At 31.6% G+C, this 25,535-nt stretch overlaps 1 protein-coding gene across 1 annotated transcript in view; it reads right to left on the reverse strand.

The window, feature by feature from the left end:
* The window catches only part of aff2 (AF4/FMR2 family, member 2), a 276,300-nt gene that overhangs the window by 112,095 nt on the left and 138,670 nt on the right, over positions 1-25,535 (reverse strand). Inside the window, exons 4-5 of the mRNA XM_051128381.1 lie at positions 8,927-8,971; positions 990-1,076 (exon numbers count right to left, since the gene is read on the reverse strand). Coding sequence (XP_050984338.1) covers positions 990-1,076; positions 8,927-8,971 — 132 coding nt within the window. The remainder of the gene's footprint in view (positions 1-989; positions 1,077-8,926; positions 8,972-25,535) is intronic.

Genomic DNA, 25,535 nt, shown 5'->3' on the forward strand with positions numbered 1-25,535 from the left:
CATTATTATTTCGTCTTTTGGGAAACTTGTAAGTAGCTCCTGAAGGGTAGTACTAAAAAAAAAATACTAAGGCAAAATAAAGAAAAAGGTACATATCACAGTTCTGTTTAAAAGTATTCACCCCCCCTTGCTCTTAATGCATCGTTTTTCCTTCTGGAGCATCATGAGTGTTTGAACCTTCTGTAATAGTTGCATATGAGTCCCTCAGTTGTCCTCAGTGTGAAAAGATGCAGCATTTTTGTATCACAAAAATGCTGAAAAACCAAAGAATTTGTGGGACCTGAAGGATTTTTCTGAAGAAAAACAGCGGGCAGTTTAACTGTTCAGGACAAACTAGGGACTCATAAGCAACTATCACTAAAAAAATCAGAAAAACACACAGCTGTGGATCGTTTAGGTAACAACACAGTATTAAGAATCAAGTGTATTCAAACATTTGAACATGGTCATTTTTATAATTTTGAACCCCCTTGTTTTGATCAAATAATTAACAATTTGTAAATTCTGCATGGTGTATGAAAACTTTTGACCTCAACTGTGTGTACAATACTGTTTTACTCTATATTTGTGTGTGCTGGGTGTTTATGCCAGATTTTGTTAGCATTTTGCTAAACTAGCTAACACAAAACTGCACTAAAAATTTCTCTAATGAGAAGCACTATTTGTATATGTGTGGAGTTGCTGCCTATGTAGAGTGTTTCAAATTAGGTTCAGTTAGAAAGTAGGCTATGCAGGTAATAGACAGCTCACTGAGTTTTTGAACAAAGCCAGAACCATTCTGAAGAATATCAGCTGCTTGCTTTGCAAACCCTATAATTAGCAAGAGCATTTTATGTCATGATACTCTGTATTAACTCAGTAATGTTGACTAATGCTCTGTAATGTTGATGAGTCCATTTAGTATAAATAGTTCAAAGGCACAGAGGGAGAAAAATAAGAAGAAGAAGAAGAAAAAAGGAAAACTAAGAAAAAAATAAGAAACAGCCCACCTTTGAAGGAATGGGAAACTTGGTTTGTTCAGCTTTGCCTGGTGTGTGGATGGCAGTGAGAGGTGGAGGCCAGGAGTGGGTCATCTCCTACAACAACAACAACAGCACAATAATAGTTATTACAATAACATAGATAGATTATTTGCTTGTGTTGAAATGAATCAGCAACATCTAAACAGATTAAAATTTCATAATCAGCAATTTCATGAAAATAAATAACACAAGCCACACAGTTTTATCAATTGTCAACATGTATCTGGTGGGAAAAGGGATGAAGGTATCCTAAGAGCATAAGTACATAAACAAACATCTTGTTCAATTATCGGAAGCGACACCGAAAACGACGACGGCAAACAATCACGGATAATCCCTCAGAAGAGAGCTTATTTATTAAACTTTCTGCCATCTTGCCTAGTGACATCACATGCAGGAATACTGTGAAATCTCGGGGGCACGTACGGCACACTCTCTCCCGAGAAAACCTGTGTTATTACATTCCAGAAAAATGCACACAAAATCCATTCATTTCTCCGAGCTTCAGTGGGGGCGAGGCATGGCGGTGGAAGCTTTGAGTTGCAAATGAAATTTATTAAAAGCAACGGAGCGTTGCTCCTGGAGCCAAACAAGGTTATCCAAACACAAGCAGGGCCGGATCAGAGACTGTTTACTCTTACGCTTCTCGGACAGCTCGGTTATACATCCCACACATATCTGCGTTCAGATGGGAAACATTTTGTTCCGACAACCTTTAGTGTACTTAAAAATGTAAGTAAACTGCTATATTCATATTACATATGAGTCTTTTCCTTTTGCCTTACTTTTTATGGTCCTTTATCTTCATTTGAAATGATACAGTGGCACAAAGCAGTGTTTAAGTTATGCTTAAAGGAACAGTTCACCCTAAAATTAAACCCTCAGGCCGTCCAAGCTGTAGATGAGTTTGTTTCTTCATCAGATTTGGAGAAATGTAGCATTACATCACTTGCTCACCAATGGATCCTCTGCAGTGAATGGGTGCCGTCAGAATGAGAGTCCAAACAGCTGCTAAAAACATCACAATAATCCACAAGTAATCCACATCACTGCAGTCCATCACTTAACATCTTGTAAAGTGAAAATCTGTGTGTTTGTAAGAACCAAATTAAACATAATTAAAGACTTTTAACTTCAAACTGTTGCTTCCAGCTAAAATATGAGTTCTCTATCCATAATATTGTTTTCTTCAGTGTAAAAGTCATCTGATCTGGACAGCGGCACATTAAGATAGCCAGAGCTTCCTGACAATTATGTATGTCAAATTTAGTTTTTTGTTTTTTTCTCCTTGTTAAAGTGCTCCTATTATGCCTTTTCAAATATGACCTTTCATGTAGTGTGTCATGTAGCTGTATGTGAACATAAGCTATCTGAAAAGTTGTGAAGCCAACAGTGCACGATAAATAAAGTTATTTTCTATCAAAAAAAAAAAAAAGAGTCACAATCGTCTGAATGAGTCGTCAGGAATTCAAATCTTTTTGTGTTATGGCTATACGTCACGAAGTAACACATTTTACGAATAATTTAGAAATGAGGTAAAATTAAATATATTTTTGTGCTTTTTGACCTTGCATACATGTAAACCTGTTTTAATATTAGCAACCTTTAAAATGGCATAATAGGAGCACTTTAATATCCAAGTTAACATTCACAACACAGTTGTGCATAAAATGTGGATATAAGTGAATATGCAAATTCACTCTTTTGCCAGAAGGTGGCACTTGTGGAACAGTTAAATTATAGCCATTACATAAAGTAAATGCTACGTTTTTACAGGCATACGGAGGTAATACGAAAATGAAATGCCATAAAAACTTTCCTGGCCGAAATGTGAGTTTACAGGTATTATGAGTTTAAACTCCATAAATAACACAAAATATTCATATAATAACATATTCATTATTATTCATTATTCATCATCAGGTGATCAGGACACTTGGAATGTTAAATGTGGGCTATTTTGTGATTACTAACTGCATTTTTTGTTTTTAAACATGCAGTGCTCGCGTTTAATTACTCAAATCATAGTCGTTTAAAGTTTAATGATTACATTTAAGCAATAGGGCAATTCCTATTTTTCCATCCCCGGATTTGAAACTGATACTTTGAAGCAGCACCTTTGATAAAACAGTGACTGAATCAAATACCTTCAGCTTACATACAGATTACATGCACACATAAAGTTGTCCTGTCCAGTTCCTTCAACACAGCTGTGTGCATGTTAGCATAAAAACACTCTCGTGCTGGGCTTCTTCACTAGCGCATGCACTGAGTGTTCTGCTTACAGTATATCGGTGAAACATATAGAACATACCAACTATACAAACTGTGTAGGGGGGGAACCTAGACTGAACCATTTAAATAAGCTACTAAAACCAGGGTGTAGCTGAAAATAAATGTGAGTTTGTTTACAGAATGCTGTTGTTACTGCTGCAAAACTCCCATATATACAAAAAGTTATTTGAAAAATATAAATTCCCTGCAGCCAGTGTAAGCCCCTGGGCTTCAGCCCGTTGAAGCCCGTGCCTTAATGCGCCCCTGGATCTGGAGGAAGCCTTGTTATGGATTATGGAATGGTATTTTGGCCTGAAGTGACAATTCATGAAGGATTTGTTTCTTACAGAAACACGGCTTTTAGCTTCTCAAGATGTTAGTTGATGGACTAGAGTAGTGTGGGTTACTTGTGGATTACGGTGATGTTTTTATCAGCTGTTTGGATTCTCATTCTGACGGCACCCAGAGCATCCATTGGTGAGCAGGTAATATGATGCATCACAAAAATCTCTTCAAATCTGTTCCTATGAAGAAACACACTCATCTACATCTTGGATGGTCTAGAGTTGAGAGCATTTTAAGAAAATTGAAATTTCTGGGTGAACTGTTTCTTCAAAAATTCATATCAGTTCTGAGAAAAGCTCCTGTAGCATTTGATATATTATATCTCCACTATTCATACACTTCTATTCTATGCACAGACGTCTGACAGACAGGAACATCTCGGTACACATGATACAGTGTGTTAAGTGGTTAAAGTGTGCCTGCATGCTCACATCTGATTTCCACATGTCTCGCAGTCAAGTGACACACTGCAAAATATTCATGATCTGCTTGGGATTTGCCAAACACAAACCACATTAACTCACAGTATAAAGTTTAATATCATTTACATATAAAAAAAACATAAACCACTAATTTATATAAATATATATAAAAACCCTGACTTTAATCCAGCTATTATTATTGTCAGCATCATTTATTATTATTGATGCAGCACATGTGTCATTTATATATTCTCAGGCACTGTAACATCCAGCTGCATCCAACTAAAGCTGCAAATCTGCTCAACCTGGCTCTGTTCTAGATGTTTTATGACCGTCAAGTTATGTAATGGGAATGTGTGCATGAGCCTGGATCAGGATTTTCTGCTGTTTGAAAAACGTGCTGATGGCTTAGCTGTTCTGTCCGTGGAGAATCACTTCATTTCTTGGAGCTCTTTGAGAACAGGAGATAAATGGGCTAATGGGTTTTTGATGCAGTGTTTGCACTTAATGCATGACACACCACTGTTTAAACGTGTTTTATTTTATTATTTAATTGTATTATTTTTTAAAAGGAATAAGGAATGAATAATTTAATTTAGTTGGGATGCATTAAATGGATCAAATGTGAGAGTAAAGACTTAACCTGGTACAAAAAAAAAAAAATCTATACTTCTCAAATAAATGTTTTTTTTTTTTTTTTTGTGAACATCCTATGCATCAAATAATTATTTGCCTAATAAATTATTATTATTATTATTATTATTATTATTATTTGAAAAAAATATTTCCCAAATAAGTCACACACACAAACCAAATCAGAATGAATGAGTAAATAAATAAATAAATAAATAAAGTATTTTTTACTGACCCCAATTCTTGGAAATTTTTTTTTGGAAAAAAAGTTATTATTATTATTATTATTATTATTATTATTATTATTAATATTATTATTATTTGAAAAATATTTCCTAAATAAGTCACACACAAACCAAGTCAGAATGAATGAATGAATGAATCTTACTGACCCCAATTGTTTGAACATTTATGTCAATGTGCAAAATGTGCAAAATTACATTTATTATTATTATTATTATTATTATTAAACATTTCCCAAGTCACACACACAAACACACACAAACCAAGTCAGTATAAATAATTAAATAAATAAATAAATAAATAAATAAATAAATGGCTGCAGGCAAAATGACAAAACTTTCTAGTATTCTCTAGATATTTTTTTTTTTTTTTTCTTTTCCTTAAAGAGAACAGTAGAGGTCTCAAGATGCATCTGAAAAGCTGGACTATTTTTGAACTCTTTTAAAATTCAAAACGTCAAAACATAAAACAAAAACATCTATCTTCACGTGTGCATAAATTTACATTCAAATAACCTTTGTAAACTGCTCTGTCTCATAATAGAGTAAACTACATACATACAACAATTACATAGGCTAAATACCAGTAACCTTTTATTGCACAAAACTATCACGGTTTAACAAAAACTGAGACTTTTGTTATGCATAACAACACGAACATTGCTCACGGCAGGTTATTTAAAGTCCCATAAAAACTGTCATGAAGTGCATTGTTGAATGCGCTGGGCTTGTTAAAAAGGTGGCGCTTTGATGGCTGCAGGGGTGCTGCTCTAAAGGAGCTGAATTTCGAGATGTGACTTCTCTCAGAGAGTTTACCATGCTGACAGTCTACAGCACACGCTCTCAGCGTGATAACACCCCGCCTTTCTCTCTGAATTCATTACCTTTAAAGTGCCGCTGCCAAAAATATTCAAGTGAAAACAAAAATCTGAATAAATAATCTGCTCAACCTCTTTAATCGACGAGCTGCCCATCCTGGCCCAGGCCTAATTCTTTAATAAGCAATATTACGACTTTGACAGTAATATTCTAATCTCTCGCATCTGTTTTATTTATTTTTTACTTGTTTAAAACCAATTAAATTAGATATACTTCATAAAACACATTTTTAGGTTACATGACAGGGTTTTTTTTTTTTACAGTGTACTTTACAAAGTTATTTATTTCAAGAGACAAATTTGTCCTTTCTAATCCCATTTAATATATTTTATATGTTCTAGGTGGTATGTGTTTTAGTATCACTGAGATGCTATTATAGTTGGTCACACTTTATTTCAAGGACCAATTCTCATTATTAGCTATTAACTATGACTTTTGCCTCAATAAACTCCTAATTTGCTGCTTATTAATAATTAGTTAGGTAGTTGTTAAGTTTAGGTATGAAGTTGAATTAAAGGATCTAAAATTTGATCATGCAGAATATGCCATTACTATGTGCTTTATAAGTACTAATAAACAGCCAATACACTAGTAATATGCCAATAAGCAACTAGTTAATAGTGAGAATTAGTCCATAAAATAAAGCAGTAATAAAGTGTTTTTTATTAATATTTTGAAACTTTTTAAATTTAAGTTAAAGTTTTAAGTTAAAATTGTAGTATTTTTTGTTGTTTATTTATTTATTTATTTATTAGTTTGTTTGTTTGTTTGTTTATTTATTTATAAATTCAATGTGGTTAGAACCAGGGTTATTATAGTTAACTAAAACTAAATGTGAAACTACAAAACCAACCAATCAGCGAAATAAATAAATAAATTAATGATTTTATTTTATTATTATTATTTGCTTTAGGATCTTCATATCTGTAGCATTAAATGCCATTGAACTTATTTATTCATTTATTTGTTTGTTTGTTTGTTTGTTCATGTGATTTATTTAAATTGTTTTAATTTACATTTAGATTTAGTTAACTATAAAAACTCTGGTTCTAGGCACACTTAGTAAATAAAAAAATAAAAAAATCACAAAATCAATCTATCAATTAAGAAAAAACTTAAATTTTTTAAATGTATTTATTATTATTATTATTATGTATTTTTTGCTTTAAGATCTTCATATCTGTACCATTACCATGGAATTATTTTATTTTATTTTATTTTATTTTATTTTATTTTATTTTATTTTATTTTATTTTATTTTATTTTATTTTATTTTATTTAAATGGTTTTAATTTTAGTTTCTATAATAACCCTGGTTGTAGGCACATATAATTCATGGTATAATAATGTTCTAAATAAATAAATAAATAAAGAAAGAAATAAAGAAATAAAGAAATTTTGTTTTAATTTTAGTTTCACATTTAGTTTTAGTTAACTTTAATAACCCTGGTTCTAGGCACAAACAAATGAATCAATGGATAAATGAATGAATGAATTAATTAATACTTTATTATTATTATTATTATTATTATTATTATTATTATTATATTGGTACCATTCCGTGCTATGGAACTTTTTTTTTTAATTTAATTTAATTTAATTTAATTTAATTTAATTTAATTTAATTTAATTTAATTTTATTTTATTTTATTTTATTTTATTTTATTTTTAATGTCTTGGCACATGGAATTCACGGTAACATAAATTTCTCATTAAATTTCTAAATATATAAATCTCTAAATTTTTAAATAAATACATTTCTAAATAAATAAATAAATATATGTTCTTAAATGTCTTTTTTGTTTTAAGATCTTCTATAGTATTAAATGCCATGGGACTATTTATTTATTTATTTATTTATTTATATTTCAAGGTTACAGAAGTTCTTGCCCTGAAAAATCACTGACACTCAGCTCTTTTCCAAATCTACAAAATTACTAATAAAACTTTCAGAAAATCTTAATTATGTTGTTTTATTCCTCTCCATTAGCCTGCAATTATTCGTTATGACATCACTAGGATACTTCAATTGAATTTTCCCACGTCACAGACACGGCGGAATGTGGACTGAATCCTTAGAGACTGAAGCAAAGCACGTCCTCATTCATGAGTCACATGTGAGTCAACATCAGCGCCTCTCAAGTGTGAGGGACTACAGCGGTTCCTCTGAGCAATCCCACCATGCACTTCAGCAGACAGATGTACTCCGAGTTGCCCTGGCAACATGTTCTGCCTCTGCCCTCACTGACAGAATACAGGATGTGCGAACAGAGTCAGTTGACTGCACCTCACTTACACTGATATCTGTGGCGGCACGTCTTAACATCACCCAAAAAAAGAGACATTTGGACGAGCTTAATGGGTAAGGATTGCTATGAAGCGTGTATATAAAATGCACCATAAATGTAAAAATACATTCACAATACACCTTTACAGATTCAGCCTTAAATGATAAAGCATTAAACACACAATCAACAACAAATGACATAGTTTGTTTTGTATTTATAGCATCATCTTCCTATATTTTGTCTTATTATGTACTAATAAATTAGCAAGCTTTTTATTGTGAACTATTTTAGAACTATTTCTAAAAAAAAATGTGATGGATTACATTAGAATTTTGGAATGTATATAAAGAATATTTTCAGAACGCATCATAGCACGTCATCACTTGACGTATAATATACACACTCAAGTATAATGAACTATTATGAATGATACATTGACACATTTTAAAGGCATTCTAGACTAATTAACTGTTGTACTAACAAGAACGTAAAGATTTTGAAAAAAAAAATCATAACTTCGAAAGCTATTAAGACTCATAATGAGTATCGAAGAATAAACATTGTGTGGGTTTCACTGCTGTTACGTTTAAAATAACGTGAAACATGACAGGTTTCTTTTCACTGGCCTCAGTCTGTATGAACAAATTCTTAAAGGTACATTCTGGAACAATATGCCTATCAGTTGTAATGTAATAGGGCTTCTCTTTTAAAACGATCCTTTATTCTCATGACAGTGAAGGGCCATTGTGTGTAAAACGCCGCTGAGCAGGTGACCAGGCGTAATTAGCGTGCTAGAGAGAAAGAGAGTCGATCCAACTCACCCGCAGAATTTCCTCCACACAATTGGAGTCGTTGGACAGGCTGACCTGTGGAGAAATGGATAAGAAATCTCTCATTAAAAAGGCTACAGTGAACGTGTGAAAGAAGAGAGAAATAAAGAAGAAAAGCTGTAACGAAAGACCAAAAAACAAGGTTGTAAATTATTCACTTTTGTGGGAACATGCAATTAAAGGTCACTGACAATTTTCTGAAAAGACTAGCGAGCTGCCTTGCTGTCTGCATAGACGACTGAGTTCTAGCAAAGGCAGTGTTGTAAATAAAATGAAAGCTCATAAGTAACTGATTGGAACAGCAAGTCCATATGCCACACAAATTGTGTTATTCACATGTGTTCGACACACAGTTGACTCCAACACAGCTTGGCACTGCTGACTTAACTACTGTATATGCAAAATATAAATACATTAATTAATTAATTTAATTAATTTAAATAATTTAATTAATTTTAATAAAAAAAAAATAAATAAAATAATAAAATGAAATAAAATATATTTGGAATTAATAAATTAATTTAATAATATATATATATATATATATATTGCATATGCGCATATATGTATGATTAGTAATCAAAATTATTAAAAGAAATAGATAACAGATAAAAAATAACAGAGATAAAAATAATAATATAATATATATTTGGAATTAATAAATTAATTTAATTCAAATATTTAAATTTATATTTAAAATCAAATAATAAACATACATATATTGCATATGCACATATATGTGATCAGAAATCAAAATAAGAAAACAAACAGAGATAACAGAGAAAAAAAAAACAGATAAAATAAAATAAAACATTAAATAAAATAAAACAATTTAATATATATTTGTAATTAATAAATGAATTTAATAAAAATATTTAAAGTAATATTTAAAATCAAATCAAATAATAAAGATACATATAATGCATATGGAAAATTATATGTAATAATGCAATAATATATTGCATAAAATAATAATAAAATATAATAAAATAAAATAGTGTAGAGTAGTGTCCAACATCCTGAACAAACAATTTCACTAAACTAAAAACAACTGTAAAATTAAAAGAAACTCTTTCCAGCATAAAATCCAACTGAAATGCATTGTTTGTTTGTTTGTTTTAATTACATAATAATAATAACTTTAAAAAAAGTGTAAATCGTAATTATTTCACAAAGGTACATAAATTTCATATGTGCATATATATGCATGATTAGAAATCAAAATCAGAAAGAAAAACAAGGATAACAAAGAAAAAAAAAACGTGTTTCATATATATCTGTAGTTAATAAATATTTAATAAATGTATTAAATTAAATTAAATTGTTAAACTTTTGCGACTAGTGTAGTGCATCTCTATATATATATGTGTGTATGTATATATATATCAGAAAAAAATCAGAAAAAAAATCAGAAAAAAACAGAGAAATAAAATAAATGTATTTTATGTATATTTGTATTTAATAAATCAATTTATAAAATATTTAAATTACTTATTTATTTATTTATTTATTTTTTACTATTTTTACTATTTACAATTTTTTACAATTAACTTAACTTAAAGTTAAGTTAACTTAAAATTAAATTAAAATAATACATTTTCGTGAGCAATGTCCTGAGCGAACAATTTCACTGGACTAAAAGCAACATTCAAAAAAAAAAAAAAGTTCTTTTCACCATAAAATCCAGCTGAAGTCTATCTATCGATTTAAAATAGCTCATTAGCTTCTCATTAATAATACAGACGTCCATAAACTGGCACAATGGGAGTGATCCGGCTCGGTCTGGGACAGGCGAGGCGTTTGTCCTAAATGAGGTATCTTAGAAGGCAGCAGCTCACTAGGTTTTGGAACGGAGTGAAAAACTTCCTGCCAGAGCTGAAATTCACGAACGAAAGTCCCACAGCACACCTTTGAAGATTGATTAGTTGCGAGATGACATCATAATTGAGTGTCTCAGAAGAGGACGCTCTTGGATAATGGAGGCTCACGGTTCTCACACCAACGCTTCTCAAACGCAGCCTGGGAATTGGATAATCACCAGCTTGCATCTGAGCATCATAAGGCATGGAAATGTCAGCGAGTAAGCATGTAACCGCAATGATTCTCCGACACTTAACAGACAGAAGATGAGAATACTAATTAAGGGCTAGCAAGGCCCCTGTTGACTAATAGTCTGCAATTGGCACAACATAAGAGACCAAAAGAATGATTATAATTGCTAATTCATCGCACAGTAAATCATAGATGTTCCCTAGAATTAACTAGTTCATCTTTTATGTTCTTTTTTTTTTTTTCTTTTTGACATGAAGACATATGAATACAGATTGGACACATAAAGCTCTAAGCACTTCCAAATCTCTGCTGAATGCAGAGGTTTACATATTCATGTCCAGACTATAATCTAAAGTAATTAAATAATCATAAGCACACAGACACAAACGCCTGGCCGAAGCAGTGAACGAGCGCTGTAACTGTTGTAAATACAGTAGTTATGAGAGTTATATTTGCATACCTGTGACATTAAACTGATATACTGTTATTAGTCATGAGTTTGTTCCTGATATGCAATTAATTGAATATCAATCATTTTAAAATATGCTTTTGTGTTTTGTCGTTAAACAGTTTTGCAAAATATATCCATTCATTTTCCAAACCACTTATCTTCTGGGTCGCATACATAAAAATAATTATTCAGCAAGGATGCACTAAATTAATCACAAGTGACAGTAAAGACATTTAAAAAGTTCTTTATTTATATTCTTGTTTATTTTCTTTCAGAAGCATTTACGTCCTTGTCCTGCGTAGAATATATTTCAGGACTTTGACTGTGTATTTCAGGACACTGAGGGTGACATTATTTCCCTCTGGCTGTCTGGTCTGTCCGTCTGAATGATGACATCAGCGACTGCAGGCATTGCATGAGGCGAACTCACTGTAAAGGTCAGCTGATCTGAGCCCATCTGACACTCAGTCCACATGTGAGCGCCGAGGCACAACGTGCCTGTGTGAATGAGATGGTAACCCAGCTAACCCAGAAAGATCACGGTCATGCTAATAGGGGCATACGGGGCTAAATTGCAATTGTACAAATTCTATGACATATTATTAACTAGTTATCAAAAGAAGTAGTAATAATAGTGATGCTTAGGCATGCACCAGTAATAAAGAAACAAATAGCAGCTTCAGAAACACTGTTGTTTAAAAGTTTGCAATTAGTAAGATTTTTAATATTTTTTAAATTTCTCTTCTGCTTATCAAGGCTGCATTTATTTAATCAGAAATACAGAAAAACTGTAATATTGTGAAATACCGTTACAAATATATAGCAGTTTTAATATACTTTTAATATACTTTTAATCAGTCATTAGTTTTTATTGCCACATGATCCTTCTAAAATTATTCCTATTTATTATCAGTTTTAGGAAACAGCTGTACTGCTTAATTGTATTTATTTAGTTATTTATTGGAATCTGTGATACTTTTTTCAGGATTCTTTAATGAATATAAAGTTTTAAAAAAACAGCATTTATTTAAATTATACATCTTTTCTATATAAGAGCCTTTACTATCACTTTTTTATCATTTTGACACATCCTTGCTGGATAAAAGTAATAAATAAATAAATTAATTAATTAATTAATTAATAAAAACTTTACGAATTCACTGACCCCAGATTTTTGAACTGTAGTGTAGGCTACATTTTTACAAAATATTTCAATAATATATATAACCAAAAAATTAAGATTACCAAAAACTTTTTTTTAAATATGTTTAGACTTTATCCGCATATTTCACATGTCTCTGTTTTGTTGAGAAACAGGAATATCACCTATACCTAAACAACTTTTTACGATAATATTTATGTTGTTTGTATGTAGGTTTATATACATTCAAATAATCAATAAAAATATTTATCAAATATTTGTATCAAATATAAAATTCCGAGAATTTTTCACGTTTTATATATAATAAAAGGGGGTACATGGAGAAACAAATAAACATATTCAAAAAAATATACACTGCCATTCAAAAGTTTGTGATTTTTTTATTGTTCTTTAAATAAATCTCTTCTGCTCACCAAGGCTGGGTTTATTTAATTAAAAATACAGAAAAAAACAGTAATATTGTGAGAATATTGTTACAATTTAACATGGCACTAACATGCTAACATTTAAAACTTATTAATTTATGTATGTATATATTTATTTATTTATTTTATTTATTTATTTATTAAATTCACCCATAAAAGAGAAATTGATAATCAGATACAATATGGTTTTAGATTAAAAATATTAAGTAATGACTTTTTTATAAAGCAACGATTCATATACAGATTTTGAATGCAAAAAAAAAAAAAATAATAAAATAAAATTAAATTAAATTAAATTAAATTAAATTAAATTAAATTAAATTAAAGTTATGGCTATCTGAAGTTGGCTGATCACTGTGATTTCAGGAACAGAATTTTGAGGTAAAGCTAGTTTAAAGAGATCAAAATAAAAGCACAACAGTCAAGTATCACAAGAAAAGGCACTTTCGTAAAATAGTTATTTTAGTCACTGTAAAAGATGTTGTAAAACATACAAAATGACTCAAAGGAACACAATACTTGCAAACATTTGAACATTAAGTGTACTAATCTGGATTTATAATACATAAAAAATAAACAAACAAACAAATAAATAAATAAATAAATAAATAAATAAAAAGCACTTTGCAAGCCTTAGTTCACACAGGACTGGCGGAAAATTATAATTAAAAAATAATAATAATAATAATTTCCTGAAAATGTCCCAGTGCGACATCTGACGGGGTTTCCTAGATTGCATCTCAAATGTTTATAATAGTTTTTTTCTATGGTAACCGTGGTATTTTACTAGTATTGGTACTGACTACTGAAATTTTGGTATCATCCCAACACTACTATAAATTTGAAAAGACTGATTCTATCTCTGCCTTCTTCAAATCTAAAAATGCCCCAGAAGACACCCAACATCCCTAAAGATGCCACCCTGGCCAGCAGAGTGGCTGAGGCCATTGTAAACACAGCTCTCAGACATAAACTTCCTGTTTGCTCAGGGCCGGCACATAATATCCTGTTCCCATAGAAACGGAATGTTGGAGCTGAGCCGCTCTAATCAGATGTTGCTCTGCCATTGTCCTGCTCTGCTCCGATATTAAGAGTGTGGCGTAGAGAGCCCATTCCTCTGACACGGGAGTTCATTTCTCTGTTACCTGTGGTGAACCCCATTTCCATTCCAGTCGTGACACTAAAAGGTGCTTTGCGCTGCGCTCTGAATGCAAACCTCGCTCTCATTGCCTCTGGCCTGACAGAAAATGTCAGTGATATGAAGGAGGACTCGTTCCCGCTGCTAAATTGTTTATGCCAGAGAAAGTCTCATTTTTTGTTCAAGTACAGCTGAACGTTACACTCGCTCTTATCGAAATTCCTCCAAAATAGAGCAATTTGGAAAGCTTGCAAAAGTTACAGTAAAATTTAATGTGAGTGAGCAAGAGGTCGGACATTAAAAGTGTTTGCGAGAGCCTTTGGGAAGGGCAAATTGCTTTTATAATCATGTAATGTGTATATTTAGAGGCCCGAAGAGAACCGCAGAGAGTCACCCGTATACCTCGTATCCCCTCGCCGCATTCAGGGAAATGACGGAAAAAAGGGTCCGTCCAGCTGCGATCTTATTTCCACGTTTCAGCAGGGAACCTCTCAGTACTTGCGGATACAATGCGACTGAATGGGTTTTCAAATGATTTCCGAGCGACTGGCAATATCCCATCGTGAATCAAAAAGGCTTCTTGGGTTAAGATTATTGGAAAGTCAAATATTGCAAAGCCAAAAAGCAGTGCTGCCAAAAGAAATGTCAGAGTAATTTAAAAAACTATACATTTTTATTGCCTGTTGGAGTCTGACATAAAGAAAAAAATATATTGTATTATATTATATTATATTATATTATATTATATTATATTACATTATATTATATTATATTATATTATATTATATTATATTGTATTATATTGTATTATCACTGTAAAAAAAATGATGCGATTAGTTTGTGCTTGACTTAAAAATTGTTAGCAAAATTTTTTAACTTTAGTTTAGTTAAGTTGGATATTTATCATTTTTTTTTACATTAAAAAATACATTTTAAGCAATTATAACTAATTGCAAGAACTGAATTTTTTTACAGTGCATATTATTATATTATATTATATTATATTACTGTAAAAATATTGCTTTAATTATTAGTTATCACAGCTTAAAATTCAACACTGGAATAAGTAATAATGTGTTGTGTCAACTAAAAAAAAGGAAGTGTTTGACTTAAAAATTATATTATATTATATTATATTACATTATATTATAATATATTATATTATATTATCACTGTAAAAAATATGCTGAGATTAGTTTGTGCTTGACTTAAAAACAAATTGTTAACACTTTTTTGTTAACTTTATTTTAGTTAAGTTGGATATTTATCATTTTTTTTACATTAAAAAATACATTTTAAGCAATTATAACTTATTGCAAGAACTGAATTTTTTTTTACAGTACATATTATTCTATTCTATTCTATTCTATTCTATTCTATTCTATTCTATTCTATTCTATTCTATTCTATTCTATTCTATTTTGGTGCAAGGGAACAATTATGTGCAAGAATATGCAATAACTAAAGTTTTTTAATGATTTTATATTTGCCTATGCCTATGGCATTTTAAATTACTACTGCTATGAAACCAGTATTATTCATACCATAATAAATACAGAAATGCATAGATTTTTGGGTGATCTTTTCTATTAATCCCAATGGTCCAGTGAATAGTATTATCATAATTTCTAATATGCAGCAACTGACATTTTTAAAGACTAAGTTTGGTAATTTGTGCAGCGTTCCTTCTCAAGACTGAGGAGGATACAAGTTTAATGTGCGTATGGATGTACAAGATGGTTTGTCTGAATAAATTCAAATGTGAAAATTGGATGCAGCTACTTCTCTTTCAAACCCATGTTTTTAAAGCGACTCTCACGCATACGGAACAAAGAAAAGTGTGAAGAAAAAAACGAGTGATCTACTCTGCGTTGCCAGCTTTAATCACAGTGAATCACTCCAGTGTGTCTTTTTTTCCAGGACAAATTTAGCATGATGTCTTTCTGTCTTTCTACAGGAAAAAAAGAGAACTTTTTAATTGGCAGATACAGAGATCACTGGAAGTGTCACTAATTTCTGCGAATTTCTTTTTTCGGCTCGGCTGTGGAGAACGGAGGAGGTGTCAGTCACGTCGTTCTGCACGACTGCGGAATCTTTTCAGCGAGAGAGCAGACCTATTCCTTTGAATTATCGGAGGATCCGCGGGAATAACGCGGTGACAATTACTGGGTCAGGAGCGCGTTTTTTCTCTGAAATAGCTGTTCAGAGAGCGTCTGTGCATCAGCAACAGATAAAATGTATTAGTCTTTTTCTTAAAGGGGGAAGGGGGGGAAAAGCCTGGTATTGACGTGGGGAACTGCTCTGAAGCACTCTGCCGAGCTCAAATAGCGTTTAAGATGTGGAAGAGTGGCTCTGGGAGTAAATAGGCAGATTTGAAAAGCGAAATGAGAGAGGCTGAAAGACAGGCCGAGTCCGTCTAAACGCCTGACAGTGGATTGAGGAATAAACAAGGGAAGGCAGATGATGGATGACATGGAAAAGGCACACAAAGTTGATGGCGGTGGCACGCGCATCCCCGCGAAAATACTCATATCACGATAGGGACGAGTGGGCAGAGGAGATGGGAGAAGAAGTTAAGATCTTTCCATACTGTGTTGTAAGCGACAGGCACAATCTCTGAGAAACAAGTCAATTTGGGTGCACATGTCTATGCAGGTTAGCGCAGATTGGGTGAGGCCAAATGGAGACGCGCCAAATGAAAAAGCAATGGCTGGTGTCCAATATGCAAATCCAAATGACCATAGGGCAGCCAGGAAAAGAGCTCCCGAGACATGCAGAATGGAATATTAAATCCACAACAAGCATGAGAACCCGACCTTGCTCTGAGAGCACCCACCGTCTCGAAGGCTACCTTCACACAGACAATGAACCAGTTTAAACAAGTCTAAAAAAGTAATGTAACACACACACACACACACACACATACACAAATTCTTGCATATGTGGTCTCCATATTAATCTCTAAGTCTCCATAGGTGTAATGGTTTTTATACCACCCTTCACAGGAAACTTTTTGCATTTTTCAAAACACTTAATTCTGTATGATTTAGAAGCTTGTTGTTTTTCAACTTTAATAACATTAAACACAAAATCAATCAAAAGACAAGACAAGACAAGAAAAACCAAATAAACCAAACAAAACCAACACAAAACAAAATACAAAACAACGCACAAGACAAAACAAAAGACAAGACAAAGCAATGTCCATAACAACACAAAAGATGGAACATACAAAATAACATAAAACAAAATACAAAAAACAAAACAAAGTAAAACACATGACAAGACAAAATAAAAACATGAGCAGAAAATAAAAACAGAAAAACAAACAAGACAAACTACACAACATAAAACACAAGACAGCACTAGACAAAACAAACAAAACCAACACAAAACACAAGAAAAAAACAAAACAAGACAAAACAAAAACACAAAAGAAGAGAAAATACACAAAAACACAAGCCAAAACATAAGACAAGACAAAATAAAGAACACAAACAATAAAAATACACACACACAAAAAACAAAACCAAACCAAACCAAAAAAAGGACAGAATACACAAAAAACGTAAGTCAAGACAAAAAAAAAAAAAACAAAACAAGACAAGACAAAATACCTTCCATAACAACAAACACAAACCCATACCAAACAAAAGACAAGGACAAACAAACAAACAACAAAAAAAAATAATAATAATAATAACAAAATATAAAACCAAAACACAAACCTTAATCAAACCAAACCAAAACACAAGACAAAACAAAACAAAAACACAAAACAAAACAAGACAGCACACAGGACAAAATAAAAACACAAGCAAACAAACAAGACAAAATACACAAAACAAACACAAGAGAAAACAACACAAAACAAAATACAAAACAAACAAAAACAACATAAAATACAAGACAAAACCAGACAAAGTGAGACAAGACAAAATAAAAACACAAACAAACAAGACAAAATACATAAAAAAGCAAAACAAAACACTAGACAGCACAAGACAAAACAATACAAAACAAAAACACAAACAAGCAAGGACAAAATACACAAAAACATAACACAAGACCAGACAAAATAAAAACACAAACAATCAAGATGAAATACACAAAAAACAAAACAAAACACAAGACAAGACAAGACAAAACATACAAACAAAAATAACACAAAACACAAGACAAAACAAAACAGCACACAAAACGAGACCAAATAATAATGCAAGCAAACAAACAAAACAAAATACACACACAAAAAAACACAAGACAAGACAAAACACACAAACAAAAATAACACAAAACAAAATACAAAACAAAACATAAAACACAAGACAAAACAAAACAAAACAAGACAGCACACAAGACAAAATAATAATGCAAGCAAACAAACAAACAAAATACACACAAAAAAAACCAAAACAAAACACAAGACAGCACAAGACAAAACAACACAAAACAAAAATTCAATACAAACCAAAACAACATAAAATACAAGAAAAAAATAAGACAAAACAAAATAAAAAACACAAACAAGACAAAATACACAAACAAAACAAAACACTAGACAGCACAAGACAAAGCAAACATACACAAAACAAAATACAAAAAACACAAGACCAGACAAAACAAGACAAATAAAAACACAAACAAACAATCAAGATGAAATACACAAAGAGCAAAACAAAACACAAGACAGCACAAGACAAAATGAAACACGTGACAAAACAAAACATAAAACAAAAACAAAAAGAACTTTGTGAGTCCAGTTGAGCTATTAAATCTCAGCTAACAGATTTTTTAAAACTGACATCAGAGAATTTAGTTCCACAATTTGGATGTCACTCTTGTTTATAACCAAACTGTTTGTGAACACAACCACATTTAGCTCTATAAAACAGGACAGACAACCGTATTCTGCTGCTGTGTGAACGTAAAGCAACTACAAGGGAGCATCAGGCAAAAAATTAAAAATACATAAAACACAAAGGGGGTAAAATTGTGAGGCGGGTTTGTTTGCCACGCAAATGGAGATGTGTGTCTCTGGAAGCCTGTCAGAGAGTCTTTGATCTGTCATGTGTAATGGAGTCTTTGAGCTGAGAAGACAGACAGCGAGAGAGAAAAAGAAAGCAGGTTCACGCTCTCTGGCTTCTCACCCTCGCTCCAACCCGTCCTATCATACATGATTTAGTGTGACCAGACCAAATGTAGTTGTTAAGGAGGCACCTTCACACAGGGTAGGCCACGAGGGGTAGCCTCTAGATGTGTTGACAAAACCAGTTCTACACTTGGATAATGTAATGCAATCTCTTTCAAGTTTCTTCAAGGGCCCCTACTGCTAGAAGACACAGCCTCGAGAAACCCATTCAATATTCATCACGTCTCTCGACAGCGTCTCCCTTTTGTAGACACCTTAACATCTGCTATTCAGCACTACTATATGCACTGTATTAAAGAGCACGGTACAAGGTGTGACACTCAATAACACCAGCGTTTGAATGATTGAATATAAACATTCATCCGCTGGATCGAAATTCTTAGATATACACCTCACGGATGCAGGACTGACACTGCTGAATACTATGAGATACATTTTGGTCTTGTCAACTGATAAGTCAGCCGAGGACTTGGAATGAGGAGTGATGCAATGCCATTATGCTGTTTTTTTGTTTTTGTTTTTTTTTTCGTCTATAGCTCTGAATCAACAAATTTTTTTAATCATACAGTAAAAGTGCAATTGATGCAGTGACGAGCATGTTTCTAAAATTAAGTTTCTGAATAAAGTTAATTTAAATTAAGTGTCTGAATCACAGTTCATTATCATAAATAAATAAATAAATAAATAAATTCAAATCAGAATATTTTATTTTATTTTATTTATTTATTTATTTATTTTTTTTATTTTATTTGATTTTGTTTTGTTTTATTTAAGATGTCTACACTCACATGGACAATTTAATTTCTAATATTGGTACACTGCCCTCCAAAAATTTGGAAACACCCCTTGCAAAGTGTGATTTTGGATGATATCAGCATAAATCCTTACCATTTTTGGTGCAAATTTTAAAAGATTTTGGTGTTTTTAAAAAGATTTTTGGGTCAGCACACCTTAACAGCTTCAACAATTGATTGCCAATTAAGTTTAGAATACAATGAATTTAGGCTCAGATTATGCAGAGCTGTAATAGCTGCTAATGGTGGATATTTTGATGAATGAAAATTTTTTGTTTTTTCTATGTATAAATTATGTAGTAAAATATGTTTTCGTAGTTTGTGTTGTCCCTTATCGGTGCAAAATTATCACACATTAAAAAGGATTCATGCCAGTATTGTCCAAAACCCCACTTTTCTAGGGCATTTCCAAATTTTTGGAGGGCAGTGTATACATACCGACAGTTTTCCAGTTAGATGGATGTCTCAGTAAACAATTACTAAATATGGACACTAAATAAGATGAGGATCCTTAAAAACTCTCATGACTATTCATTTATTTATTTTAAATTAATTTAATTTAATTTAATTTAATTTAATTTAATTTAATTTAATTTAATTTAATTTAATTTAATTTAATTTAACTTAACTTAACTTAATTTTGTTTTGTTTTATTTTTTATTTAATTTAATTCATTTTTTAAATTAAATTAAATTTAATTTAATTATTTTATTTTATTTTAAGATGTCTACATTCACATGGACAATTTAATTTTAATTATTGGTTAAAGTATACATGCTGACAGTTTTCTAGTTAGATGGATGCCACAGTAAACAATTACTAACTAACTAACAAAATAAATAACAAAATAAATAAATAAATAAATAAATAAATAAATAAATAAATAAATAAATAAATAGCTAAATAAATTAGGATCCTTAAAGACTCTCATGACTATTTATTTTATTTTATTTTATTTTATTTTATTTTATTTATTTGTTTTTAATTTAATTTAATTTAATTTTAAGATGTCTACACTCACCTGGACAATTTAATTTTAATTATTGGTTAACGTATACATACTGACAGTTTTCCAGTTAGATGGATGTCACAGTAAACAATCACTAAATCAATCAATCAATCAATCAATCAATCAATCAATCAATCAATCAAAATCCTTAAAGATTCTCTTTACTATTTATTTATTTATTTATTTATTTAAAATGTCTACACTTACATGGACACGTTAATTTTATTAAATTATTGGTTAAAGTACACATACTGACAAAGTTCGTTAGTTCAATGGATGTCACAGTAAACAAACAAACAAGTAAACAAACAAACAAATACTTGCACGTGATTAAGTACATGTATCAATGCTTCTACTGAATATACCGAATCATTTAAAAAAAAAACAAAAAAACAACAACAACTAATAAACAAATGTAGTCGGCGCCGATAGCCCAGTGGTTAGTGTGCCGTCACCTAGCGCAACTGTGCTGCCGTCGACCCGAGTTCGATTCCTGTCTCGAAGTCCTTTGCTGATCCCCCCCCCCCTCTCTTCACCCAATGCTTTCCTGTCTGCTCTCAACTGTCCTATCAAATAAAAAAATGCAAAACCCCATAAAAAAAACAAATGTAATTAGTTAACACTAAGCTATATAACAGAAATATTAAATTGATGTATAAGCCAGTTGACTGACCTTCTGAAAGAACATCATAGTTCATCATATTTGATGTAAACATACATGGAAGACGTCAAACAGAATTGAAAGACACTATTCAGTAGCATGTCATTTTTAAATCAAAAAAGCACTTGCAAAGTAACAAATGCCTTGCATAAAGCATCTCCATGAGTATTCCTTTGAGAGTCATGTCAATGAATGAAGCATGCAATGTGGCAAAAAAATGACTCAACTAGTCTTAAAAGCAAGCCTTCCTGCTGCATTCAGTACTGTCAACTTCAATACAAAATGTGCCTAGTATTACATTTATTTAAGTATTTTTTTTTTTTTTTTTTTTTTGCAACTGAAATGCAAAGATTGTCCTGGTGCTGACTGACTCAGTAATGTGCTTGTTCCAGCAATTCTCCAGCTTTCCTTCAGTTTTTCATGTCATTTGCCAAATAAGCTTTTCACAGCAGTTCCATTATCAGGCAGTTTATTAGATTCAAAGACTTCCTAATTGGCTATTTTTTAATTTCTTTGTCAACATTCTCATCCACGCCTGGCTGGGAGACATGTGTCTGTTTTCAATATCGCATATTGCGAGGGCTGGTTTTCACACATATAACCTGTTTTCCACACCTCGTTTGCGATTTCAGTCAAGGCGGATTGGTAAGTCACCACCGTTTCAAAGCAAACACACTTCTCACCCAATTCTTAACTCTAACGGGAAGGATGCCACTCTCATTTCACAAGTTTGTCTTCCGTTGAGCAACTGCCAAGAGAGCGGCAAACCACGTCATACAACTTCTGCTGAATATGAGTGACATAAGGACAGTTCCTCAAAAATCTCAAAATCACATCTCAGATACAAGAGAAGTTGACTTGATTTTTAGATTTTCTTAAGAGAAATAAGTAGTGTTCGCTTGCGCAAAACTCACTGCTACAGTGTTGTGAGTAGTTGATAGTGCATAGCTATGAAGTTATGAAGTTATGAAGTTGTTTAACTGTTTTTTTTTTTTTTTTTTTTAGCATTAAGTATTGCAAGGGGTGCTCTGGGTGCTACAATATCACAAGTGCAGTGCTGTACCAGGTGCACTGCTGAGCAAGTTTACTATATCAGCTTATATGATGCAAACAGGGGCATTACACAATTCTTTTTATGGGGTTTCAGCGCATTATACAACAGTTAGTAAACAAAAAAAATACATCATAGGCTACATTTTAAACACAATATTGTTTTGTTTTTGCTCTGATTGTCAATTAAACTATTTTCAAGACACATCACATCTCAGAGCATCACCATGGTGTTAGAGATACAATCTTGCCTTTTCAACAAATCATGTGAGTTAGTGATATAACATATTCATAACAACAACAACAGCAACAATAACAACAACAACAACTCATATTCCAAATGCTTATTTAAATAACATCAACATTAATCTCTTTTTAAATAAACTGTAAATGCAGTGTAAATTCATTTATACCACTTTTGAGCATTAAATCAAATAAAATAATAGTAATAAAAAAAAAGAAAACTGCATCCGCAACCTCTGAAGTGCAAAAATGGATTATGTTTGTACTGAATTATAATACTGTTGTTAAGTTTATGTGTGACGGTACTTTTCTAAAATTAAATAATTGGATCTTATATTGTAGTTATATTATCTTGCTAATAATACAATACTCACTTTTTATTATTATTAATATAACTAAATAATACTTTTGCAGCTAATAGTTGCAGCCAATAGTTGTGATATTGCTAAAATATTTAATAAAATATAGGTGGAATTTCAAATACATTTTATTAATAATCGGACAATTATGATTATTCTGATTTTTATTATGATTATTAAATATATAGTTTAGGATATAACATTATCAATACTGTAAGTTTAATAACAATAATAATAATAATAATAATAATAATAATAATTATTTAATTATTCCTCTAATGATGATGATGATTATTATAATATTATTATTATTAGTTAACATTTTAACATGTTAACTTTGACAGTACACACACACACACACAAAAAAATGTTTCTTTCTAAATTTAATTTAGACCCCCTTGAGGCTCCTTGGTGGTCCCTGAAGCCTAGTTTAAAACCCCTCATTCAGAAGCCCAAATGCTTTATCAAGCCACAGGATTAGAGGTTTTATTCACATCTGTAGAACAAACATTAAGAGACAAGTTTAATGTTTAAAATACTTGCTAAAACTTGTTGCTAGTCTTAGAAAACTCTACTAAGACAAATGAAAAAAAAAATAATAATAATAATAATAAATAAAATAAACTTAGGTCATGTACAGTAAGAGCGCTGTCTAATTAAAAGAAAAAAAAACAGCCTTTGCTTTTCAGATGAAAACTATTTCTGAACCAAGAAAACCTAGAGCACTGGCATCAGATTTTTTTTTTTTCTTTGCTCAAGAAAGCTTTTAGAGCACATCCATAACCTTGCAGATCTGTTGCTCTGGGCTGTTTTGTGGTCTTTGTGTGAACTCACTGTGGCGTTTTGAATGTGTGTGTGTGTGTGTATCTGCCTCCGCTGCTCACTTCAGCAGGCCTGACTGGATCTCGTGCACTGGGAAGTTGCCGGTGCGGCAGCAGTCAGGATGTTAACGTGTGTTGACAGTTTGGCATCCTCCCACTGAGCGTCGTACAATCCCCTGCCACCAGTGCTTAGCCTGACACTAGCCATGAGGCTAAACATCAGCTCAGAGATCCCAGGAAGGTGTGTCTGAACCACAGCCGGCCTCAGGGACCGGGCTCTCCGCCGTGACCCTTGGGACCTGTCACCATAACGCCGGAACAGGCGCCCGAGCCACCATAGGTTAGCAGATTACATGCTATCAGAGTATTACGCGCGCTGAGATGATAACGATAGCGTGCTATTTGATGAATCATCTCGTAAGAGCCGCTATCAAGATGAACTTGATGTCGTTACATCTGACACAGTTCAATTACACGAAACAATACTTTGGGGATGTTACGAAAAGAGCTACTGAAAATAAATCTACTGCTCTGTAGAGTGAATCCTGATTGTGATAAATATTTTTAGAACAATGTTTGCTGACTTGAGGATTTGCAATCACATCTCCAGACTGGGGAAAATTCAGAATTTAAGAACTGATTCAACAGTCAAACAACAGAGGAATTTAATTATCGTCCGATAGAACGATAACATGGGAAATGTGAAATCAATTAAGTAGTGATTGAATGAAAATGAATGAATAAATAAATACATAAATCCAAATTTTGCCTGAAACATCTGAAAGACATAAAAGAGTTATATTATCTTGTTTATAACACAACACTAACTTTTATACATATTGAAATTTACTAAATCATGCAATACCACACTTGCAGCTGTGCTGATATACTAAATATTAGCAAGAAATCACAATCATGCTAATATTTGCTCTTGTGATATTGCTTAAATATTGAATAAAATATAGGTTTAATTTCAAACACTTTGTGGTAATAATCTAATGAGTATGAGTATTATCAATTTTATTAGGATTATTTAAGATATAATACTATTAATAACGCATGTTTATAATAATAATAATAATTTTATATAAAGTATTATTATTATTATTATTATTATTTGATATCTATTATCGTTACTATTTTATTTCTCTCTATGTTGTGTGAATAATAATTAATAATAATAATAATAATAATAATAATAATAATTTAATAATGATGCTTATAAATAATACTGTATGTTTTATTATTCTATATGATAAGTAAATAATAATAATAAAAAATAA

Source organism: Labeo rohita, chromosome 14 (genome assembly GCF_022985175.1).
Source record: "Labeo rohita strain BAU-BD-2019 chromosome 14, IGBB_LRoh.1.0, whole genome shotgun sequence".
Taxonomy (NCBI): Eukaryota; Metazoa; Chordata; class Actinopteri; order Cypriniformes; family Cyprinidae; genus Labeo; species Labeo rohita.